General features: G+C 37.9%; 1 protein-coding gene across 1 annotated transcript; it reads left to right on the forward strand.

Moving 5' to 3' along the window:
• Positions 1 to 1,038: 1,038 nt before the first annotated feature.
• Positions 1,039 to 21,476, forward strand: LOC310962210 (phospholipase B1, membrane-associated-like; the record flags this gene model as incomplete). Its single annotated transcript, XM_083934597.1, has 41 exons — positions 1,039 to 1,090; positions 1,583 to 1,636; positions 2,160 to 2,220; positions 2,318 to 2,352; positions 3,523 to 3,607; positions 3,698 to 3,749; positions 4,454 to 4,534; positions 5,010 to 5,066; positions 5,153 to 5,217; positions 5,289 to 5,364; positions 5,457 to 5,564; positions 7,593 to 7,664; positions 7,821 to 7,895; positions 7,995 to 8,055; positions 9,045 to 9,103; positions 9,876 to 9,949; positions 10,108 to 10,151; positions 10,242 to 10,350; positions 10,614 to 10,665; positions 11,203 to 11,283; positions 11,395 to 11,460; positions 11,554 to 11,654; positions 11,744 to 11,825; positions 11,925 to 12,029; positions 13,318 to 13,413; positions 14,850 to 14,921; positions 15,131 to 15,208; positions 15,656 to 15,716; positions 17,210 to 17,268; positions 17,660 to 17,727; positions 17,814 to 17,857; positions 18,096 to 18,199; positions 18,299 to 18,346; positions 18,428 to 18,508; positions 18,605 to 18,670; positions 18,761 to 18,855; positions 20,061 to 20,142; positions 20,235 to 20,339; positions 20,420 to 20,515; positions 20,611 to 20,685; positions 21,234 to 21,476. 41 exons carry the CDS (start codon positions 1,039 to 1,041, stop codon positions 21,474 to 21,476), a joined length of 3,180 nt encoding a protein of 1,059 aa, XP_083790723.1.
• Positions 21,477 to 22,392: the final 916 nt, after the last annotated feature.

A 22,392-nucleotide genomic window follows, 5' to 3' on the forward strand; every position in this document is an offset into this window, starting at 1 on the left:
TCTTCTGCATCAGCGTTCGTCTCTGCACTGCCACCACAGAAGGCAAATGACTGTGTACTACCTTTGTGACATCACAACCGTACAGAAGTCCTGACGGCTCATTTAAAGGCACAGTTTCTGACTACGGGCATGTGCATTTCCCTGTGGATTGAGCATTTTGAGTCCTTCACAGTATTTATTAAGCACCTTGACCTGCTTTATAATAAAAAATTAGACATGGAAATCTCACTTTTTCCAATATGGGACCTTTGAAATCAAACAACTCAGTGAAGATCGTTTTAGTCAACCTGTCCTTTTTTAAGGTGGTAAGATCTTAGGCCTCAAAATCAAAACATCCACACAATAAACTGCAAGCATGGCCTCTAATCATTGTCTCATTTACACAGTTTTAACACAGAAGACAAAACAAAGTGTATACATCTGAAGATGTGCTGTGTAGATACAGATGTGCAGAACTGATCATAACTACATGTTTTATGTAGCATACACAAATACAAGAAATACATTACTCATATTCAGCCATGTATTGCTCTTTTAGCAGGGAAATGCTAGAACCTTAAAATTACCTGTCTTTACCATGGCTGTCATCCCTGTACGTAGTAGTATATTACAGTGTAGTTGCAGATTTAGCATAACAGCAGATATTTTATTTGGTTAACGCATTAGAAGAACATAAATTTCCATTTCAATAATGTTATTTATAACATTTAAAGCACATGGTCTCAGATGGTCCAGACATGTAATCACATTAACACCCTGAAGTTCACTCTCACTCATTATTACACTAAAAGTTTCATTATCAGCGTCATTGATTCACTGTAAAACCTTATTGCCGTGTCCTTTGGACAAGTAGACCGGTCCCGCCTCTCTGTGCATATTTATGATTTTTCATTATCAGTAATTCGGACATTTCTGATAATTCATGTATAACTGATAATGACATAGAGAGAGGGCTGACCAGCAGACTGAGAGAGCAGAGAGGAAGGACGGCTGCAGAAAAGATCCATGAGGACAAAATCAGAGAAAATCAGAGAGATGATGTTTCCACAGCTGGTTCTGATCACAGTCCTGGGGCTCACGTGGACGACAGGTTTCTACTGTTTGCTTGATTTCATGCCCATGTCACTCTTTTTAATGCTGCAAGTTTTAAAATCTGACAGGAGAAACTGATCATCACGGTTTTAAACTGCTATAGAGGATCTAAATGTTATAAATCATGTAGTAAAATTGAAGCTTGATTGAATGACAACAAAGAGTGTGAATTAAAGAAACATCTGCATGGCATTTATTCCACCAATCTAGCATATTAATATGTTGGTATTATTCATTTGTGTGCCTTTGAAGAGAGTTTAAATATGTCTGAGCTGAGAGACAAGGAGACACATGTTTTGGTGTGTTTGACTTGTTATGGTGGAAATAGTGCAAAGATCATGTTGGTGGAAGTATATGAGATACTTATAGAGTATAGACGATACGTGTGCTTTGTGCATTGCTCAGCAGGCACATTTAAATACGCTGCATGGCTGATCAGTTCTTTAAAGTGATATTTAATCCACTATATTATTTATATGTCTGATTTCAGTAACTGGACTACCTTGCACTCAGATGTTCCCCTCTCAGTCGCCTCCTTCCAACGGTAAGTCAGATTATTAGAGCTCAAAATATGAATCAAAATATATACATTATATAAAAATGACATATTTGAAACCTTTTATTATTCATTTTGAGGGTGAATTTTCAGTGGAATATGAATATCCTGTACCAGTAAATACATTAATTCAAGTACTGTAAAAAACATTTGAGTTACTTGTACTTTACTTTATTTCCATTTCATGTTGCTTTATACTTCTTCTCCACTCCACTAATTATGAGAAATATCATTATTTTTATTATTACTCCACTGCATTTATTTGACAGACCTGACATCAGTTTTTAAACAGAATGTACTTCAGTAACACTTTCACTGCAGCACTTTTACTTCTAATGGAGTATTTTTTTGTTACTTTTACTGAAGTAAAGGATCTGAATGTGTCTGATTGATTCATACAGTAAATAACACAAACAGATTTTCAACCTTTTTCTGATGTCTGATCTGCAAAATACCAAATCCTCCTGTGTGAGAGTGCTGGGCTTCAATATAAATATATTTTTCTCTCAAGTTAATAGCGTCACTCCGTCAGATGTGGCTGTGCTTTCCTCCATTGGACTTCACATGCACAGGTGAGCACACGTCTCCACGAGTGATATTTGCACCACGAGGTCTAAAATTCAACAAAGCAGAGACACAATCAGACTGTTTTCTCTTCTTTTCCTGCAGCACTGAGCTGTCCACAGTGGTATCAAGACTCAGAGGTAAAATTCAAGTTTAATTTAGTTGTTTATAATGTTTACACGGCCTGAAGCCAAATGTTTCTTGAATAATTTACTTTTAATATCTAAATTACTTCACTCGTTCTCTGCACTGCCTTCAAACAGACTTGATGTTTGAACGCTCCAGTAACTGCTGATAAATCAAAACGTAACTTTCACTATTGTTGGCTTACAGTCTTAATACACGTTGTAATTCATCTGAAAACATTGATATGGGCTTCTATTACACTACTGTGCGGTATCTTTACTACGCTGATATCTAACGCCGACTGTGATAATTTGAAACAATGAACCCCAATACACTCGCCACACACCAGGCCTGTGGTGTGTTATCTATTTTTAGAAAGGTTTGTTACTTCATAGAGATAAAATACTGACTGAAGCAGGGAGGTCACAGATGTGGATCGAAGTGTGATTTAACATCTAATGAAACCATTTTGAAACACTGTAATGCTTTAGTAATTATTTGCTTTATTAGAATGCAGATATTTAACATATTTTATTGTGAAATTAGTGCCACATTTATAGATTAAATATGTTCTTATAAGGAATTATTACATCTGAAAGGGTGTTAAAAGTGTGTGGCTGTTTGAAAGCTATTTTGAATTATGAAACTCATAAAGACACATTTTCATAGTCACATCAACGTATTTGTGTGTTTGAGGGCTGAAACTAACAGTTTTTCCACTATTAATTAATCTGCTTATTATTTCCTCCATTCGTTAATTCTTTGATCATTGAAACATCATAAAATAGAAAATGTCCAGACTGCTTTTGTTATTAGACTAACAGTCCAAACTCCAAAGATGTTCTGTTTTTTTGAATATCATAGATAGAGCAGCAAAACCAGCAACCTTTTTTACCTTTTTTACTTCAAAAATGCAACAAAATATCATAATTGTTGCAAATACTTTTCAATACGTTTAAAGGACTAATTGTTTAAGTTTGAACAGAAGCTCTGGGTTTTGACTGCATTTATATAGGGCCTTTATCCAAAACTGAACGATAATCGGGATAAATCTGGGGTTCATTGTCTTGTCCAAGCATACTTTATGGACAGGAGGAGCCGGGGATCGAACCACCGGCCTTGCATCAGTGGAAACCCGGTCAACCCGTGTCACTTAACAACTTGTGTTAATGTCTCTCACACAGAGCTAATGAGCCTGTTTAACCCTGCACTCATCGGTCCTCTCTCAGATGAAACAAACCTGTATTCTGCTCAGTTTGTTCAGCACAGGTACGGACAGCACTTTCTGACACATGAGAACCACCGACAGCTCTGCTTCCAGTGATTCATTGTTCTCTTCTTGTTTCATTTGGTTAGTAGCACACTGGTGGAGCAGTCAAAGGAAGTGTCCCTCTACCTCCAAAACAATCAGGTAGGGGCTCCAGTGTTTGTACTCCCTTTATATTTATAATTAATTATAATTATTCAAAAAAGTCCCTTAAGCATAAAATAGCTTTAAAGCTGGAGTAGGCAGGGCAAACATTCTCTAATAACCTTTCACGCCATACTGTAATTTAAGTGTTCGGAGAGAAAACTAGACTTCTGCACCTCCTCTTGGCTCTGTGACAGGAGACTTTTCCTATTGGCTGTCCTACAAATGCAGATCACCGTGCATGTCCCTTCAGATGGTGAAAGTCTGATGCACTACCTACACTGTAATGCAACCCAAAAAAAAAGGAAGACAGACTCAAGAGAGTCTAAAAGAGAGTAGACTCTGACACTCTGTAAACTACAGCGGTGTATTAGGGCAAGCTATATATATATATATATATATATATATATATATATATATATATATATATATAAAAATACAGACCCGGGGGAGGGGGGTAGTATTTGAAAAAAAAAGGTGAAGATTTATGAGATTGTGGCAAATCTTTGAGAAAAATAGTTGCAGATTTATGAAAGTCGCAGATTCTACCTTCAATCTTGTTAATCTGCAACTTTTTTTCCCGAAATATAACCCCCCTCCCCGGGTCTGTATTTTATTTTTCTTCATACTTGGCCCTAATAGGAGGGCTGTTTTCTTTAAATTCGGCTTCTTCTATATTTTGTTATGTTTTTTCTTTTACTCAGGTCATTGATGTGGATCGAGACTGGAAGCTGGTCCTTCTGTTTGCTCAGATGGATCAGCTGTGTGACTGTGAGCAGCAGCAGGTAAACGGCTAAATATTTGAATATTCATGTAACAAAGTTATTAAGGAACAAATACATATTTTATGTGTTTGCAGAGTTGTTTTCTTTACACTTTGCTGCCTCAAACACTGAAGTTACAGAGTCCAAGTCGTTGTTTTTTTCTCATTCTTATCAGCGTCAGGCTCCAAGCTGATAAAGTTTGTCCGACAGAAACCTCGTCTTGAATAAAGCATTCAATTTTTTATTTAAGGTATTTAGCATTTTTTACAGAACAGCTGACAGCTTCCAACAATTGCATAAGAGGAAGGGAAATAACTGATGAACGATGAAAAATGCTTTTCGTGGCTACTTTTTTGTCTCTTATTACCTGACAGTGAAACTTTAACAAATGTTTTGTACATTTTCAACAATTCACAACAATAGTTTCAAACAAATGTACTTTGACAGATGAATAAGAAATGCTCCTGAAGTCTCAGACGGTTGTGTTTGTGTCCAGGTCATCAAAGCCGTGGTTGAAGAGGTGGATGCAGCTCTGCAGCTGCTGCACTCTCAGGTATATTTCTGATAGTGTAAAGAGTTTTTTTCATTACTGCAAAAATTCATACATTTGACATTTTCTTTCACTTCATTGTGTTGCAGCTGAAGCGGACCATCGTCAGTGTTGCGTTGTGGGATGGAGAGAGTGATAACAAGTTAGTTCATATGTAAAATGATACTTTTTTACCCTTAATATAATACATATTTATTATGTCTTAACAATCTTTTTTACTGACAGGATGTGTCCATGCATGGAGACCAGCAGTGAAGGTGAAGCCAGGCTTCAGAGGGCCACGCTGAGTCATGCTCTGCAGGTTGGTCCATTTTCACACCAGAATATCTGATCCTCTGCTTGTTTTTTAGCTGCTGTGAAATGTTCTCCTCATCTCCTTTTTTCACTGACCAGGAGTCTTTGGATGAGCTCATGGTAAAGAGGCGTTGGTATGGTGACAGAGATGACTTCACTGTCATTGTGCAGGAGACGCCTTTCATCGCAGACCTTTTATCTGCCTCTGTGAGTTCACTTGCATCAGTATTTTATCAGTAACAGGTTCTCCTTTGATCGTGAAGTTATTCTTTAAAATCAATAAAAACTTAGTAAGTTAGTGACAGTGACAGAAGCAGAGTCCTGCCATCTTAACAAAGATGTACTTTGTGAATCTAACGTACTGTACGATGTTGTCGATGTTCTTTTTTTAACAGAGTGGGAGGCCTCTCTCTGAGTCACAACAAACTGATAAACTCGTGGTGCAGATGTGGAAAAACCTGGTGAGGCCTAAAGCAATCTGATCAAGCTCTCTCACACACACACACACATCCCTGGTCACTGTTATTAATGACTAGAATCTTCAAATTGCTGTTAAATTGTCTGTGGTGAAAAAAGTAAACCTTGAGGCAGGAATGATGCTGGATTTAGGAAGTGTGTGTGTGTGTGTGTGTGTGAGAATGTTTTATCATCTCAGACTCGTACACAGCGGTTGCTTCCTCGCAGATTAATTATACAATATCTGACCTCTTAATGTTCACTGTGTTAGGTTCTCTTAACCTCTTTTGATTTTCTGATCCTGTGGTTTTTTTTGGGTTAAGGGAGAAGTTTGTTCCTCATTTCTCAGTTTAAAGGCCACTGTATATTTTTTAGTACGACGTGTGGGATATAAATAAAAGGTTCCATGACCTGACAAAAGGGAGAATATCAGGAAGTCTTTTCCTCTTTTACGGCTAATGATTTTCTAGGTGACCTCTATGCTGAAATGATTGGTAGCCTCATCTTTAGGTGAGCAGCGTTTGTGGGAATAACTGCAACCCATTTCTGTTTATACGCTGCTTATTTTTACACACACAGTGGTAGTAGAAGTAAGAAAGGTCTTTTTAAATGAGAAAATACTCATTTAATAAACAACAACATGAAAATCATGTGCAATCTATTCTATTCCATCTATCTATCTAATTAAGTCACACAGTCGGAGTATATACAAATAGGCTTTAACATGTAGTTATTTCATATAGACTGGTTATTGATTGATTTACCAGAACACATGCTGTCTAGAGAAATATATTATATATAAATAATGAGATATGAAAAGATCTATATCAGGATAGAAGATTTTGCCCATTCCACCCAGTGTCAAACCCAGGCAGGAATGAGGACTCAGATGCGGAGGTCCGCGGATCAAAACTGAATTTATTAACTTGACGACGAGAAACGTGGCACAGAACAAAGTGCAAAATAAAGAGGCTCTGCCCAGGAGGAAAAAACAAAAAGCAAAGTGAACAAAATAATTAATTGTACAAGGACGCTCCAACCAGGAAGGAAAAACAATGGAAAAACGAGAATTAAAAAACGCTACACTTACTTTGACAAAACAAGAAATACTATCAGCAGAACATGGAAACAATAAACTCGGAGGTATGAACAAGACTGTGGAAACAAAACGCTGGATACATTCGACACACGGTACAAAATAATCTGGCACGGAACAGGGGTAAAGACACAGACTTTATACACATGAGGGAAGGGGAGCCACAGGTGGAAACAATGTGTTGTGAAACAATTGGGAATCAGGGAATGACGTCAGACCCGTGACACAAGAGAAAGGGCAAGTGACCTGGAACGAGAGGAGAGTTATCTTTCAAAATAAAACAGGAAATGCACAAGACAAAAACCCAAAGACAGGACAAACCTCACCGCTGCGTGACACCCAGCACCATTGTAGTGTTGCTTTTTAAATAGTTAATAGTTATGTCTGAAGAAGTAGGGGAACTTTTATAAAAGAAGACTTCATCCTTCAGAATCTGAAAAGTAACTAAAGCTGTCAGACAAATGTAGTGGAGTTAATTGTATTTGCCTCTGAGATGTAGTGGAATCGAAGTACAAAGTTGCATTTAATGGGAATAGTCAAGTAAAGTACTTGAATTTGAACTCTTACATGAGTAAATGTACGTACATGTTACATTCCACCGCTGCTCACACATGTAAACAAACATACAGAATCATTGTTCTCTGTCTCGCCAACATGAAGACTATACACTTTCTGTCTTTCAGCTGCAGCCCATGAATGGTCGACGTAACACAGAAGAAAATGGAAAGATCATTGCGTTGCCATGTCCAACTGAGGTGCTACGAGCTCACACACATGCAGTTTAATCAGCATGTTAAAATGCACCATCAGATACTGACAAAGCAATATTCTACACTTCTTCATCTTTCTCAACCCAAGTCTTTCTTTCTTATTCCTCCTCCTCTCTCTGGGTATCTGCCTCCCTCTCTCAGGACCGGCCCTTCCTGAGGACGGAGGGAAACTCTCCTTCGTATCACCACAGCGCTGCCTCTCCTCTTCTTCACTCAGTGAGTACCGTGTGTTATCGAGCCTGGATGGAGGTCGTGGCAGCGTTGTACGCCTCCTGTTTGGTTCTGACTGTGGATTTGCTCTGTGTGTCTGGTCAGTTTACAGGCTCAGAGATGACCTGCGGGGACCTTGGCCCCTCACCCTCCACACCCACCTCAGGTACAGTCGCATGGTTTACTCTTTGGGCCTTTATCAGGCGGCAGGGGGACTTTCAGTTAACTAGAAAAAGACAAATTCAGTTTTTCGGGGGGGCTTATCATGTAAAAATGAAAAGGGAGAATTTATTTATAATGTGTATTCATGTGTCATTTTTCAATAATAGCTTTTTTTTATGTTGCAAGACCAGCATATTAAAGCTGATTGTGTCCTTTTTTACTTCATATGTGAACACATATGAAATACAAAGGTGTCACATTGACATACAACGAATTTATCTGGTATATAAAACACACTTTATCTTGTGTTTTTACATTCTTGTGTCACTAATCTGTATATTTATCACTTTTATTTATCATTTCTAGTCTTGTATCTCTGTTTAAATGACCTTTTATGTCACTTTTTATATCATTTGACATTGCTCCTGATTAGGGATGAAACAGTTAAATTCCATACGGTTAGTAGTAACATTTTTAAATTGTAGTTATTATTAAAACTGTGTTTAAGTACCACGCTTTGAAAAACTCACTCTAAATACTGTATAACTTTAAATAAAGCCAATATAAAACAATAAGAAACAACAATTTACTCAGATTTATTTTTAAATCAGTCACGTTAATCATTAATCTTTTAGTGTGACTTTTTTTTAAAAGGCTAAAATGATTGTTTCCTCAACATTTAATGGCGTTTTTAAGAATGCCAAGACACTGGGTGTGTTATTATTTTAATGCAAACAAAATGTGTATTTGAAATTTGAAATTATTTGCGTTTAAGCCATTTTCCTTCCGTTCTCTCTCTACTCCTGATAATTTTTTTCTTTCAAATAATAACTTATTTTTAACCTACTACAGTATTTCTAGCTAGTTTTATTGCTATATTATTATAATTACATGTTTATAGTATTATATTACTGTACAGTCTCTCTTTACTGTCCTGACTGATCTGATTCTTCTTATTTTTCTAATGTATTATTTATTTTTATCATTTTCCAGTCCATGAACTCAGGCCTGGCGATATCAGCGTGGTGGCTGCGGTGGGAGACTCTCTGACAGTGAGCCATTTTGTCATTATTTTAAGTTAGAAAGAAAGGAGATTACAAAATACTGTACAAGTTCTAATTCTATTAGATCTTCTAGAGTTTCTTCAATACCACTTCTTGTACCAAACCATTTTGCTCAAGGCATTGGTGGACATTTAAAAGACAGTTACGACAGAGGAATAATAACGGCACAGTGGTGTAACAGTATGAAATCTGTCAACCATAACTCAATAATTCCTACGTTAATTCTGACAACGTTACACACAAATGTCTAATAGGATAAAAATGACCTCAAACAACCGCAACATACAGCAATTAACTGATTAATATTAGTAATATCTACAGCGAAGACCCTGATGGTGTACTCATGGTGTAGATATAATAAAGGACAGACAGGAAATGGGGTGAGAGAGAGGGGGGAGACATGCAGCAAAGGGACGCAGGTCAGAGTCGAACCCGCGGCTGCTGCCTCGAGGACCTTCAGCCTCTTTACACAGGGCGACTGCTCTAACCACTGTGACACCGGCCACCCCAAAGTCAACTTTATCATAAAATTGTGCAATGTGTGCCAACATACAGAGGAGTCCAAAATAAGTTTCTTTCTGACCCACGGTGAAATTAGTACAACACATGAGTTACATTTATAATAAATAATTTAAAAATAATACAAAAATAAGGCAAAACCAAATGGTATAGAAAACTAAAGAAATTTAAAATGCCCTATATGTTCAATATTAATTTATTTCAACACGTTACTTGAACACTGTCCTGTTCTCTCTGTAAGGCGGGGAACGGCATTGCGTCCAGCCAGAACAACATCCTGGACGTCCTGACTCAGTACAGAGGTTTATCCTGGAGGTGAGTCATCACTTTCACACATAAATATCACACTACATTGCAACATAATACTTTTGTTTTACATCTTGCAGTATTATAAAATGGGGTTCTATGTAAAGTGTAAAGTGATTTTAAGTCGTCATTTTTAACATTGTATTCTGTTTTTTTGTTTTTTGTAGTATTGGTGGAGATGGAAACCTCACGACTATCACCACGCTTCCCAGTGAGTCTTCTTAATGCCTTGTTTCTAGTTCAAATAACATGTTAAAGTTGTTGCACTGGGATTTTATTGCCGTGTTCTTTGTTATAACAGACATCTTAAAACATTTTAACCACAACCTGACGGGCTACTCTGTCGACAAGGGCAGGCAGCAAACTGCTCAGGCTTTCCTCAACCAGGCTGTAGCAGGAGCCAAGAGCAAGTGAGTCCCATCAGAGGCGTTTTTATCTGTTTTTACTTAAATTATAAATGATAAATTAATGTTTTTACCTTTAAATTACCTGTTTATGTTGTAACAATTAAGACTGCTTACACTCAGACACTTGCATACAAAGCTGCTCTGCACAAATCCATTTGAGATAATGTGTTGTCAATTGAGTATTTTATGTTTATAGAATTAATAAAAACACATCCTCCTTTTCACTCCCTAAATGCTATTTTATTGTGATTTATTTGTGTTTTAAGGGACATACCTTCACAGGTGCGAGCTCTGGTGGCGAGGATGAAGAATGACTCTGTAAGTTTATAAAATATTTTCTTCCGTATTTTTAAATTTGCCAGCTCCCTTATAAAATCCTCTTGTGCTTGTATATGTAACATCTGCTCTGGACTACTAAGAGATCAAAGAGACATACAGTACGTGTATATCTAGGATAGAGATGCAACAATTAGTTGAGTAATTCATCAGTCGTTTGACAGAAAAATAATCGGCAGCTATTTTGACAATCGATTAATCATTAATAAAGTCATTTTTCATGGAAGACTGGCAGAAACTGCTGTTTTTAGCCTCTAAAAATATGGACATTTCCTGCTTTTCTCTGTTTCATATCAGACATAATATCTTTGCGTTTTGGACGGATTAATCAACATTTAAAGATAGCTTCTTTGATTTTAAGAAAGTGGGATGTACATTTTCTGACATTTTATAAACCAAGCAATTTCTCAATTAAACAAGAAATTAATCTGCAGATGAATCGCTAAAGATAGATATTGCTCATAGACTAGAACAACTCTACATACTCAATGTCCCATCTGATTCTTCTTTCTTGTACAGAGAATCAATTTTGAATCTGACTGGAAGGTGATCACTCTTTTTATTGGTGGAAATGACATCTGTGACCACTGCTACAACTCTGTGAGTACTAATTTGGAGAGTAATATGTATAATAATACAAATTTACTGTATAATAATTTCATGGAGGGGCCAAAAGACACAACGTGAAAGAACTTTCCTTTTTCTCTACAGCTACTTTACTCTGAAGAGAATTATATTCGTAATATTCAAGAGAGCCTGGATTATCTACACAAAGAGGTAAAAATAAACAGACACGCAGCAACATTATTATACACTGTACATACTGCATATATCTTATGTATGAGCATTAATCAAGCTCGTCTCTGTTAGGTGCCTCGGGCTCTGGTGAACTTAGTAGAGCCTCTCCAAATTACCCCCCTGAGAGAAATGCACATAAACGTTTCACTTAAATGCCCAACTTGGCTGGTAAAGTGAGTGTCCCTTTTTTAAATTTAATTAAAATCGACTAAACAATCATAAAGACTGTTATTATAAAACCTTGTTATCCCTCCTTTGCTAGTATTCTGTGTCCTTGTGTTATCCTGCCAAAGCCGAACTCCAAAGCTCTGCAAATGGTGGAGGACATCAATAGAAACTATCAGGTAGGAAAAGACATGATAAAACATACTCTGATTGTTACAGTCAAGTTTATTTTTCAGATTCCAGTTCATTGACTCTTTTTCTTTCTTTCTTTCTTTTAGCGTTTACTGCATGAGCTTGTGGAGTCGCGCCATTACGACACTCGCCCAGACTTCACTGTGGTCGTACAGCCTTTCTTCAGAAAAGTCATCGTCCCCAAACTACCTGTCAGTGACAGTACACAGAGTTTTAGCATTGTTTTAGTACACAAAAATAACTGTAGGCAGTTAATACGAAGCAAAATTGGAGTTTGTTGCTATTCTGTTTTTGTCATTGTCCCAAAATCAACAGTACAACAACTTTTGCTGTCCGGCTAGTTGGCCTCACCTTCAGTATAACTCATCGAATGTATATAAAGATGGGATGATCTCCTGTTTTTAGGGCATCAAATGACTAATTAAACCCAAAGGTATCAGAAAAAAATAACATTCGAACAGACATCAACATGATACCTCAAATAACAGAAACAATCTTTGGGAGAAATTAATTTTACATAATTTTTAGTTTGGTCCATGTCTCATCCGCTAACATGGAAGGGGTGGGATTATTTCTGAGCTATAGTGCAGCAGGCCACCAGGGGGCGATCTCGATGTCTTGGCTTCCCTTTTACGGGGCCGTCGAGAGTCTAGATGGTAACCCAAGATTTGCGAGTTTACGAGATGGTTAAGGTTAGGCATTAAACTTGAAAGGTTAAGTTAGTAGGCCTATAGGTTGTTGGGAAGCCAGTCTCATGAGAGTTTTTGCTTTCACAAATCTAGGGTCACCATCTAGACATGACCGTCCATCTCTGTAGTCTATTATGTATATCTATTAAATCAAGGGACATTAATTCCCTTACTCAAATGATTGTACAGTAAATACAAGCAACAACCAGCCACCAGTTAGCAGCACAAAGACTGTTAAAAGGTGTAGGTGTTAGCATAGCTCTGTTGAAAGGTGCTGGTTACTGTTCTTTTAAGTAGTATATAGCATATTAATTAGTTAGCATTAGAGGTGCTGGTAGGAAGATTTTTGCTGCCTTTGGACAAAGCCAGGCTAGCTGTCTTCTCCCTATTTTCCAGTACTTATGCTAAGCTAAGCGGCTGCTAGCGATAGCTTCATATTATACAGATGAGGGGTGCCGAGCTTCTTATCTAAATATTGGCAAGCTAGCAATTATATTATTTCTGTATTTCCCAAAATAAACTTTCCCTTGGATTTTAACTAGTTAATAGAAGATAAATTTGAGAGCTAAGCTTCCAGTGACAAAACAGGGATGATATTTTTTTTCCCAATACGGCTTGAAACCTTTCGGGACAGCTAGCCTGTTAAATCCATTAGAAAGAACTGATTTTATCACTTTAAACTTATTTTTTTGTTGGAAATGTTTTATGTAGCCTGTGTCATATTGCATTAGCCTGATTCCTACCTTAGTATAGGTAAGTCCTATAAATGCTACATGTACCCTTTCCACAGAATGGCCAGGCTGATCGCTCCTTCTTCAGTGCTGACTGTTTCCATCTCAGCCAGAGGGCCCAGACGCAGATGGCTCGCTCCCTCTGGAACAACATGGTAAGTGTCTAACTGTCAAGAAGAATATTACTGGACAACAAATTCAACCATAGTGATGACAAATCTGAAAAAGAAGGTTACAGGTGTAGACATAGTTGTTGTGAAAAATAACTTGTTTAGGAAACACTCTGAACACAAATTTATATACCTGTATATTATTACATACTGTATACATATATAAAGTTAATATCCATTGGAGTTATTGTAATAGGGGTTTCCGACTTAGAGTTAAAGTCAACATCGTAATTTCGTCCGACTTGGAAAAACAAAATGGCGGCTGTAACAATGTCAGTTAATCATCATTAGTGCTTCGGAACTCTGCTGCGGAACTCTGCCAGTAGTGGTTGCCCTTAGCAACGGAATGTTTAACTGAAACCAACTGCTGGGTCAGAAAAACACAACACTTCTACCTTTATTATCCAGCCGTTAAAGGTTGAATATGGAGAAAGAGCAGAACACCGCCATCTTGTGTCTCAAGATTGTAGTCGCAACAACAAGACATAATTCCACCACTCAGGTTGCCATGTTCATCAGACCCGAGACCGGAGTCTGTTTGAGTCTGTTTGAACTGATCCCCTCCGGCAAATCGCACCATAAAAACAAGAATTCCAGAGTCCAGAGTTTGACTCAAAGTTACTGCTAGCAGTCACAGCTAAGTAATGAAAGTTAGCTTATCGATCCAGGAGAAACGTAGCCATTTGGGTGTGCATTTTAATGCCTTCGAACTCCTTTCTCTCAGTCCATCGAGCGAAAGCTTGGCCTTTAGTGACTCTGGTTTTTGCCCGTCTCCGGTCACTCAGCTGCTGGGACAAATAACGCAGCTGCAGGATTGGTAAACTCCATTTCACCCATTGCCAGCCTACATTAGCTGCACCAAACAACAGACAACCCTGACAACCCTGGCAACCCGCAATCCCGGCTGCTATTGGCTGCTACAATGTAAACAGAACGTGACAGAAAAGTCTGTGGGTGTATTATTTAAAAAAATATATAATATAAAATATATAAAAAAATTCTACATATTCAACCTTTAAGCCTGACGTAACACCCTTTCAAAATACGATTTCCAGGTCCAAACACAAACAAAACAATACAACAACAACGGGCAAACATGTGAACAGTTACGATCACCTCTTTCGTCAGTTACACTCATCTTTTTCACCGATAAGCAAGAGGTAAAATGGCAATTACGTTGTTTTTTTAAAAAGTCAGATCTATTCAAACACAGGGAAACACGGCACAGCGGCGTTGTAGAAATACAAGGCTTGGACCGGCTTGGACCTGGAAATCATATTTTGAAAGGGCGTTATGTCACGTCTAAACAGACGGATACAGAGACTAGAAACATGATAGTGCTTTTGTTATGTATAAGATCATCATGTTTAATGTAACAGTGTATTTTATATTAAAGTACACTCTGACTCTTGTTTTCCCAGCTGGAACCTCTGGGCAAAAAGACGACCACACAGGATTTTAATGCAGTCATTGACCTGAAATGTCCAAGCAAGGTGGGAAATTGTGTTTAACTTAAATAAGGAGTCAGTGCTTTAAGTGCTTGTTAATGTTTTTGTTGTTTAAATCTTGTGATGGTTCAGTCCTGTGAAAAAAAACGCTATGAATACTTTTCCAAATCTTCTTTTATTTTAAGTTGTTTGCTGTAAAATGTTTTCTATATTTTGAGGCCACCAGGTAATGTCGTTCTTTTCTTTGTCTACAGACTTCACCATACATCCGGACCTATAAAAACAGCAATTACACATATGCTGGTCCCGCTCCAACACCTGGGCCTATCAAAGTAAGCATTATTTATTCTCTATGCATTACAAATAAAATGTATGATGTTTAAATAAAGACATGAATGACGTATCTGAATGAAGAACATTAGCTAATGTGATCATAATTAATCATTTCAGTCAAATGGCAAACATTATCAGCTTCCAGATTCTAAAACCTGCTTTTCTGTTTTAATTAATAATAAATTGAAGAACAAAATAAGTCTCTGTGGACTTATTTTGTTGTGTGAGCACTTTTCTCTATTTTATGACATTTTCATTACATGAAAATGATCATTAGTTGCAAGTTATAATTCAAAAATGACCATAAAAAACAACAGAAAGATCCCACAGCACTAAATTCACAGTTTCAATTAAATTCAAAATAATACAGTTACTCTTTACGTCCATCCATCAATTTTTAAAGTCATTTTATATTGACCACACCTTTTGATGTTTCTTCCCCCCAGAACTGGGGAAGTGATTTCTCCTGTGTGGACCTTGCTCCATCGGACACTGTGCCAACTTCAGGTACAGATACAGACCGTCATCTCTTCATTATCATCAGACAGTTGATATGAGTTTCAGTGTCCTCTTTAATCTCCAGTTAATCTCCTGAAACAAAGACAGCTATTCACACCACCAGTGACGCTGAGCATGAATGTGCTCACCTGAGTTGTCTCAATGTCTCTATATAATTTAAAGGTCCCATATTGTGCTCATTTTGGTTTTCTACTAGAACATGTTTACATGCTTTAATGTTAAAAAAAAAAGACACATTATTGGGATGAGGATCAGCACCTCTAAATCTGAGGCCATGGCTCTCAGCAGGAAACCGGTGGATTGTTACTCCGGGTAGGGAATGAGTCCTTACCCAAAGTGAAGGAGTTCAAGTACCTCGGGATCATGTTCATGAGTGAGGGGACGATGATGCGTGAGTTTGGCCGGAGCATTGTAGCAGCGGGGGCGGTGTTGCAGTCGCTCTACCGCACCGTTGTGACGAAAAGAGAGCTGAGCTGGAAGGCAAAGCTCTCGATCTACCGGTCAATCTTCATTCCTACCCTCACCTGTGGTCATGAAAGCTGGGTCATGACCGAAAGAACGAGGTCGCGGGTACAAGTGGCCATATAGGTTTCCCCAGGAGGGTGGCTGGAGTCTCCCTTAGAGAGAGGGGGAGAAGTTCAGCCATCTGGAGGAACTCGGATTAGAGCCGCTGCTCATTTGCGTTGAAAGGAGCCAGTTGAGGTGGTTCGGGCATCTAGTAAGGATGCCCCCTGGGCGCCTCCCTAGGGAGGTGTTCCAGGCACGTCCAGCAGGGAGGAGGCCTCGGAGAAGACCCAGGACTAGGTGGAGAGATTATATCTCCACGCTGGCCTGGGAACGCCTTGGGATCCCCCAGTTAGAGCTGGTTAATGTGGCCCGGGAAAGGGAAGTTTGGGGTCCCCTGCTGGAGCTGAATTTTTATACAGTAAAAAGCTTATAGATTATGCATTTATAAGTGCATGGAAAGAAAAGATAAACAGACACCGACTGCACTGTCACTCTTCACGATAACGATTTCCCGCAGTGACAGCTGCCTATTCCCTATTAGCATCATGTTTAAATCTGAAATATTGCCAGCTTTGCTATTCGCTTTGATACAAAATCCTCCACCATCGTCCTGTCAGTAAACTCTCCTGACTGAAAATCACATTAATGACAGAAAATATTCGGTTAATGCGACCTCTGGATTCACCTTCTGTGTGAAACACTTCTGAATATCTCAGTCTCATCAGTCTGCTCCAATTGGTCAGCATGTATGCAACTGTGCTTTTGGCGTCTATGTCCCGTCATTGCAGCCAAGGAATGACTGTAACGGCACTGTCTTTTCTTTAGCCTGTTCATTTCTCTGTGGATTACAATATGGGCCCTTTGATAGATGCTCTAATCGCATACAACTTAAAATAATTAGAGATGTAGCCTGAGAGCTGCTTAAGTGCTAAATATTACATAATAAACTCTTTTATGTCTTATGTTATCCTCAGTTCACAAGCTGAGACCAGCAGACATCAAAGTGGTGGCAGCACTGGGAGACTCTTTGACGGTTAGTGTCCTAACACAATGATTTCCACTTAATCCATCTTATAAGCAAAAGCAGACATAATGTACAAATTTGAGAAGATTACACATCTTTTACCTAACTTACCATCAGCGGTACTTGACAGGAAATGAGTTATGTTTTTAAAATAATATGGTATATTTGTCTGTGTGTGTTAACAGCAACTGTGAGCAGTTGGTATCAGTGATTTGGTGTCATTGAACTATGAACTCTCTAATCAGTTTGTTATCAGCCAGATAGCTTTATGTTCTGGTGTCTAGGCTTTGATGTGAGACTTATCTTTAGCAGTGTCTAACTGTCATCTGCAGCATATTATTTTTATTTAATATACACATTATTGTTTTCCGTGTCTTCATATGTGGCTCTCTGTTCACAGGCAGGCACTGGTGCTAAGGCAAAGAACCTGTTTAACCTGAATAAAGAGTATAAAGGAGTGTCTTGGAGGTATGGCATATCTGTAGTGATGATGAGGTTCACATTAACCATCAGTTTACGAACCAGGCTGATGTCTGTCGGCTTTTTTCTTGCAGCATTGGAGGGGACAACGCTCTGGAGACTGTCACAACACTACCAAGTGAGTTTATGTCACTTATTTGAGGGAAGTATAAAGTTTCTGTGAGTCAACTCCAACATAATGCTGCACAGGAGCATTTTTTTATATTTGGAAATCTATCAAACATTTTAACTTTAAATTGAATATACAGAGAAGAAACTCTCACTCACTTTTTTTACCCAGTTGCTACAGTAACAGAAACGCGCAGTGCACTACCCCTCACCTGGTACTCCGTCCTTTTTCCTCTTTGTCTCCTCAGACATCCTGAAGAAGTTCAACCCCTCTTTAAAGGGCTTCTCCAAAGGCCAGGGCCAGAGACAGAAGGCCTTCAACATGGCAGTATCTGGAGCTAAGTCCTCGTATGTGCACACTCTTTTACTTCCTCCACCTGGGTAAAACTTTTGAACGAGTAATTGTCATCACTTTAAATCCTTTTTACTGTATTTGTTCTGTTACAGACAGATCCCCGAACAAGTCCAAGCACTCATCAAGGCCATGAGAGAGAATAAGGTAAGATTTATCCAAAGGTGAAGAATTACTCTAGTAGTGTCAACCTTTTTCACGGTCATGTTCTGTAAATGTATTACACAGGAGGTGGATTTTGAAAAGGACTGGAAACTTGTGACAATATTTGTTGGTGGAAATGATCTTTGCCATTACTGCCTAGACCAAGTAAGTGTGCTTTAAAATTCATGCATATTACATAAATAACCACACATTTCTGTATGAAACTGCAGTTAAAAAAAGGTTTATTTTATATCTTTGCAGAATAATCTGTCACCCAAGAACTACAGCCACAATCTGATGCTCAGTTTGGACATGTTGTACAACGAGGTGAGATATTAAACATTATGTTGTTGTCATCTTTGGTCGACCTAAATACAACTGTGTAAAGTTTTCTTCTCTCTCTCTCTGTCTCTTTAGGTACCGAGGCTGTTGGTTAATGTTGTGATGGTCTTGCAGATAGATCCGTTGAGATCAGTTAAGAGGAACACACTTGGCTGTTCCCTCTTACAGAGGTTTGTTTTGCCCATTTTTCTCTCTGTTTCATCGTCAAACAGCAGACAGACTAAATTAGCAACTAGCTGGTGAATATAGTGGAGAAACGGAGAGGGAATATTTGATTGACATCTGTTTTGTGGACACAAACACGACTTCAAATGAAATATAATGTTGAATGTAGATGTTTGCAATATTGATTTGACAGGTAGAAGTAGAGCTGTGTTTGAAACAGAGCCTGACCAATGAGACTTTTGATCCAGACACTGATTTTAGAGGGGAAAATTTGATAGTGAATTTTTGAGCAGGAATGAAAACACATGTTTGTGTTGATACTGATAGATACTGATATCGATAAATGGATGGGCTGTTTAAAGCTTGTTTCTGCTGCCCTCAAGTGGTCAAAATAAAATCAGTCCAAGAATTTGAATTTGGTCCTTCCAGTGGTGTAAATTACCCTAAAGGATTAAAATCTAGTCAAAATAAAAGTTATTCATTAAGCAAGCTGATGTGAGAATGAAAAGAGACAAGCTGACATTTTTTTATGTCATCTCAACTTGAAGTAAACACAACCTTAAAGGTTGAATATGTAGAATGAGCAGAACACCGGAATCTAGTCTCTCAAGATCATAGTCGCAACATCAAAAAAATAATTTGAGCAGTCGGGTTGCCAGGTTTGTTGTCAAGTGTGTCGAGCAATCAGCCTGCTCCATGTCGAGTGACTAATCATATAGGGTAATGACTCATTTGGACTAATCAATTCATTTTTCAACAGTATTTGACATCATTGTACTTTCATTCTGTCCCCCTCAAAACACCCCATGGATGTATTAATTATTTTTTTTAAATATAGCTTTTAATAAAGATTCTACAGTATGCACATATTCAACCTTTAAGCAGATATCCCTGGGAACATTTGAGATGTCAGAAATATCAAAGAAAATTCATTTTCAACCAAAAAGTGTTGTTGTTGTCATGTTTTGGCATAAAACAGAAACACATTTCCAGTCCCACCCTCCCAAACTGCAACTAGTGTAGATCTACGAGGAAGAAAAGAGAATACGTAAAAAGATTCAGTTGTTTTGATGCATTGACAGTTTCTTCTCACACGCCTTACTACTGTTAATCTCTAGAACCATTTTTTATAGATTTGATCAGTCAAGGATTCATCATGGAAAAGTCTTTACGGGAGAATTAAGAATTAACAGGGATCTTTTTTTCACAGGACCAGCTGTCCCTGTGTCATCAACCCAACTGAAAACTCCCCAGAGTTTGAAGAAATAAAACAAATCAATCGCGAGTATCAGGTAAAAGCAAAGAGCTCTTTTAACGATTTCAATATTTACAATAATAAAACAGGGTTCAGTCTGTCATTCCTCTAATTTCCTTTTTTTCCAAGGCTGAAATCCAGCATCTTATTGCTGGAGATCACTATGAGGGAAAAGAAGACTTTGCTGTTGTCCTTCAACCCTTTTTACACAATTCCTTCATCCCTCATATTGGAGTGAGTTGCACAGACATGTATCCAAACAAGCATCCATGCATAAATAATGTCACAAAACTGAAAATCCATCTTTTCCCCAGGAGGGAGAGGTCGACTCGACTTTCTTCTCTGTGGACTGTTTCCACATCAGTGAGCGAGCTCATGCTGAGATGGCCCTTGCTCTGTGGAATAACATGGTGAGGAGCAGCAATAGTCCAAACAGCAGCACAATGACCAGTGTAAACAGGTGTATTTTGGGTTTTTGACAGAATTTCTTTTTCTGTTTCAACAGTTGGAGCCCGTAGGCAGAAAGCAGCACTACAACAATTTCACATATGACCGCTCCAAGATTCACTGTCCCTCTGAGGTATGTGTGGAGATTTAGAGTCTGAAAAGATATCCCGATGATCACAGCTAAGGTTTTTGTTGTATCACCAAACTTTTATTCATTTATTAATTAGAGTTGAATTTCAAGTATTGTTCAGTCTTAGTTTTATCGAGACCAAAAGTGTTGAATATAAAATGAATAAGACAATCTGAAATAAATCATATGAGGTCATCATTTAGTAAGCAACACTTCGCTCTCAGAAATGTTAAAAAAAATAATTTTCATGTTTTATGTATAGAAATATATATATATATATATATATATATATATATATATATATATTGACTTATTTCTGGATAGTATACTATGACTTTTTTCTTTTTTTCCCTATACTATACTATGACTAATGCAAAGTATTGGATTATCCCACAATTTTAAGGCGTTATATTTTGTCATGTTTTTATATATTTGTTTGTATATTTCATAATGTCTTATTTATTTATTACTGGAAAACTTTTATTACTTGACTCATCAACTCATGATCCTTGTAATACATTTCTGCACTAAACTATGTTATGTTCCTCTAGGCCAATCCCTTCATCTTCACTAAGATCAACAGCCTACCAAGTCCCCCAGTGACCACCACCAGTCCTCCACACACCATCCCTGTGCCCAGATGTCCTTCCTCTTTGCCTGTGTGGGTGCCAGTGATTGTGGGAATTGTCAGTTTACTGGCTGGCATTGTTTTTGCCTGGCTAATTCTCTCCAGCTGTCAGCGCCGGAAAAACAAAGTGGAGAAAGCAGTAGAAATGAAAGGAACTGTTTTTTAATGCAGTTGTTATTGAACTGTATTTATTGTCAACAGTATATTTAAGCCTTAAAGCTGCATCTGGCATTTCTTGACCACTAGGGGTCAGCGAATAGACACCGGGAAACACCCAGCACAAACGGCAACAATATGCCATTACGGTCCTCTTTCTCCTCACCTGTTGGATTAAAATCCAATATTAAGGTGATTTGTAAACCCGGTTTGATCCACCAATTCCTGACAAAATCATCTTGGTGTCTTTGTTTACCTGGTTGTTTCACTTTGTTCACCAGCTGCTTGTTTACTTTAGCTTTCTGCTGTTTCACTTAAGGCAGGTAGTGAACAGCCAGTTTATCTGAAGTTCTGGTAGCGACTGTTTACGTGTCAGTGTGAGAAAGTCAAGTAATCTAGAAAGCTGCATATAGCTCCAGACTGTGAGGCAGATTATCAATTGGTGTAGCATTGCTGACAGACTGTTCACGTTATAGAAACTAATTTGATTGTAACGTTATTATCAAAAATATTGATTGATCGTCTTGGTGCTACAAGTATGTAACATATTTGTAATTTTTCTTAATACATAGAAATTGTGAAATATTCCAAATGTAATTGAGTGACCCTGTTAAATCCAAACGTTTTGTACATTTCTCTTCTAAGTATTTATTAATAAAATAAAATTACTTAAATATATGAGCCATGGTTGGTTGACTTTTTTTTTTAAATAAAGCCATACATACCGATGTTTCCTGGTCTCTGATGTATCCCATCTGAATAAACTGTTATCTAGGTAACTTTTTTGTAGTCATCATAGCAGTCAAAGTAATAAGTATAGGATGTCAAAAAAGACAGGATGTCGAAAAGTTAAAAAAAGTCAAAATATGTCAAAGAAAAATGCTTATATCCGTTATAGGATAGTCTGTCTAAAGCAGCCATGGCAT

The sequence above is a fragment of the Echiichthys vipera genome, assembly GCF_963691815.1.
Source record: "Echiichthys vipera genome assembly, chromosome: 19".
In the NCBI taxonomy this organism is placed as follows: Eukaryota; Metazoa; Chordata; class Actinopteri; order Perciformes; family Trachinidae; genus Echiichthys; species Echiichthys vipera.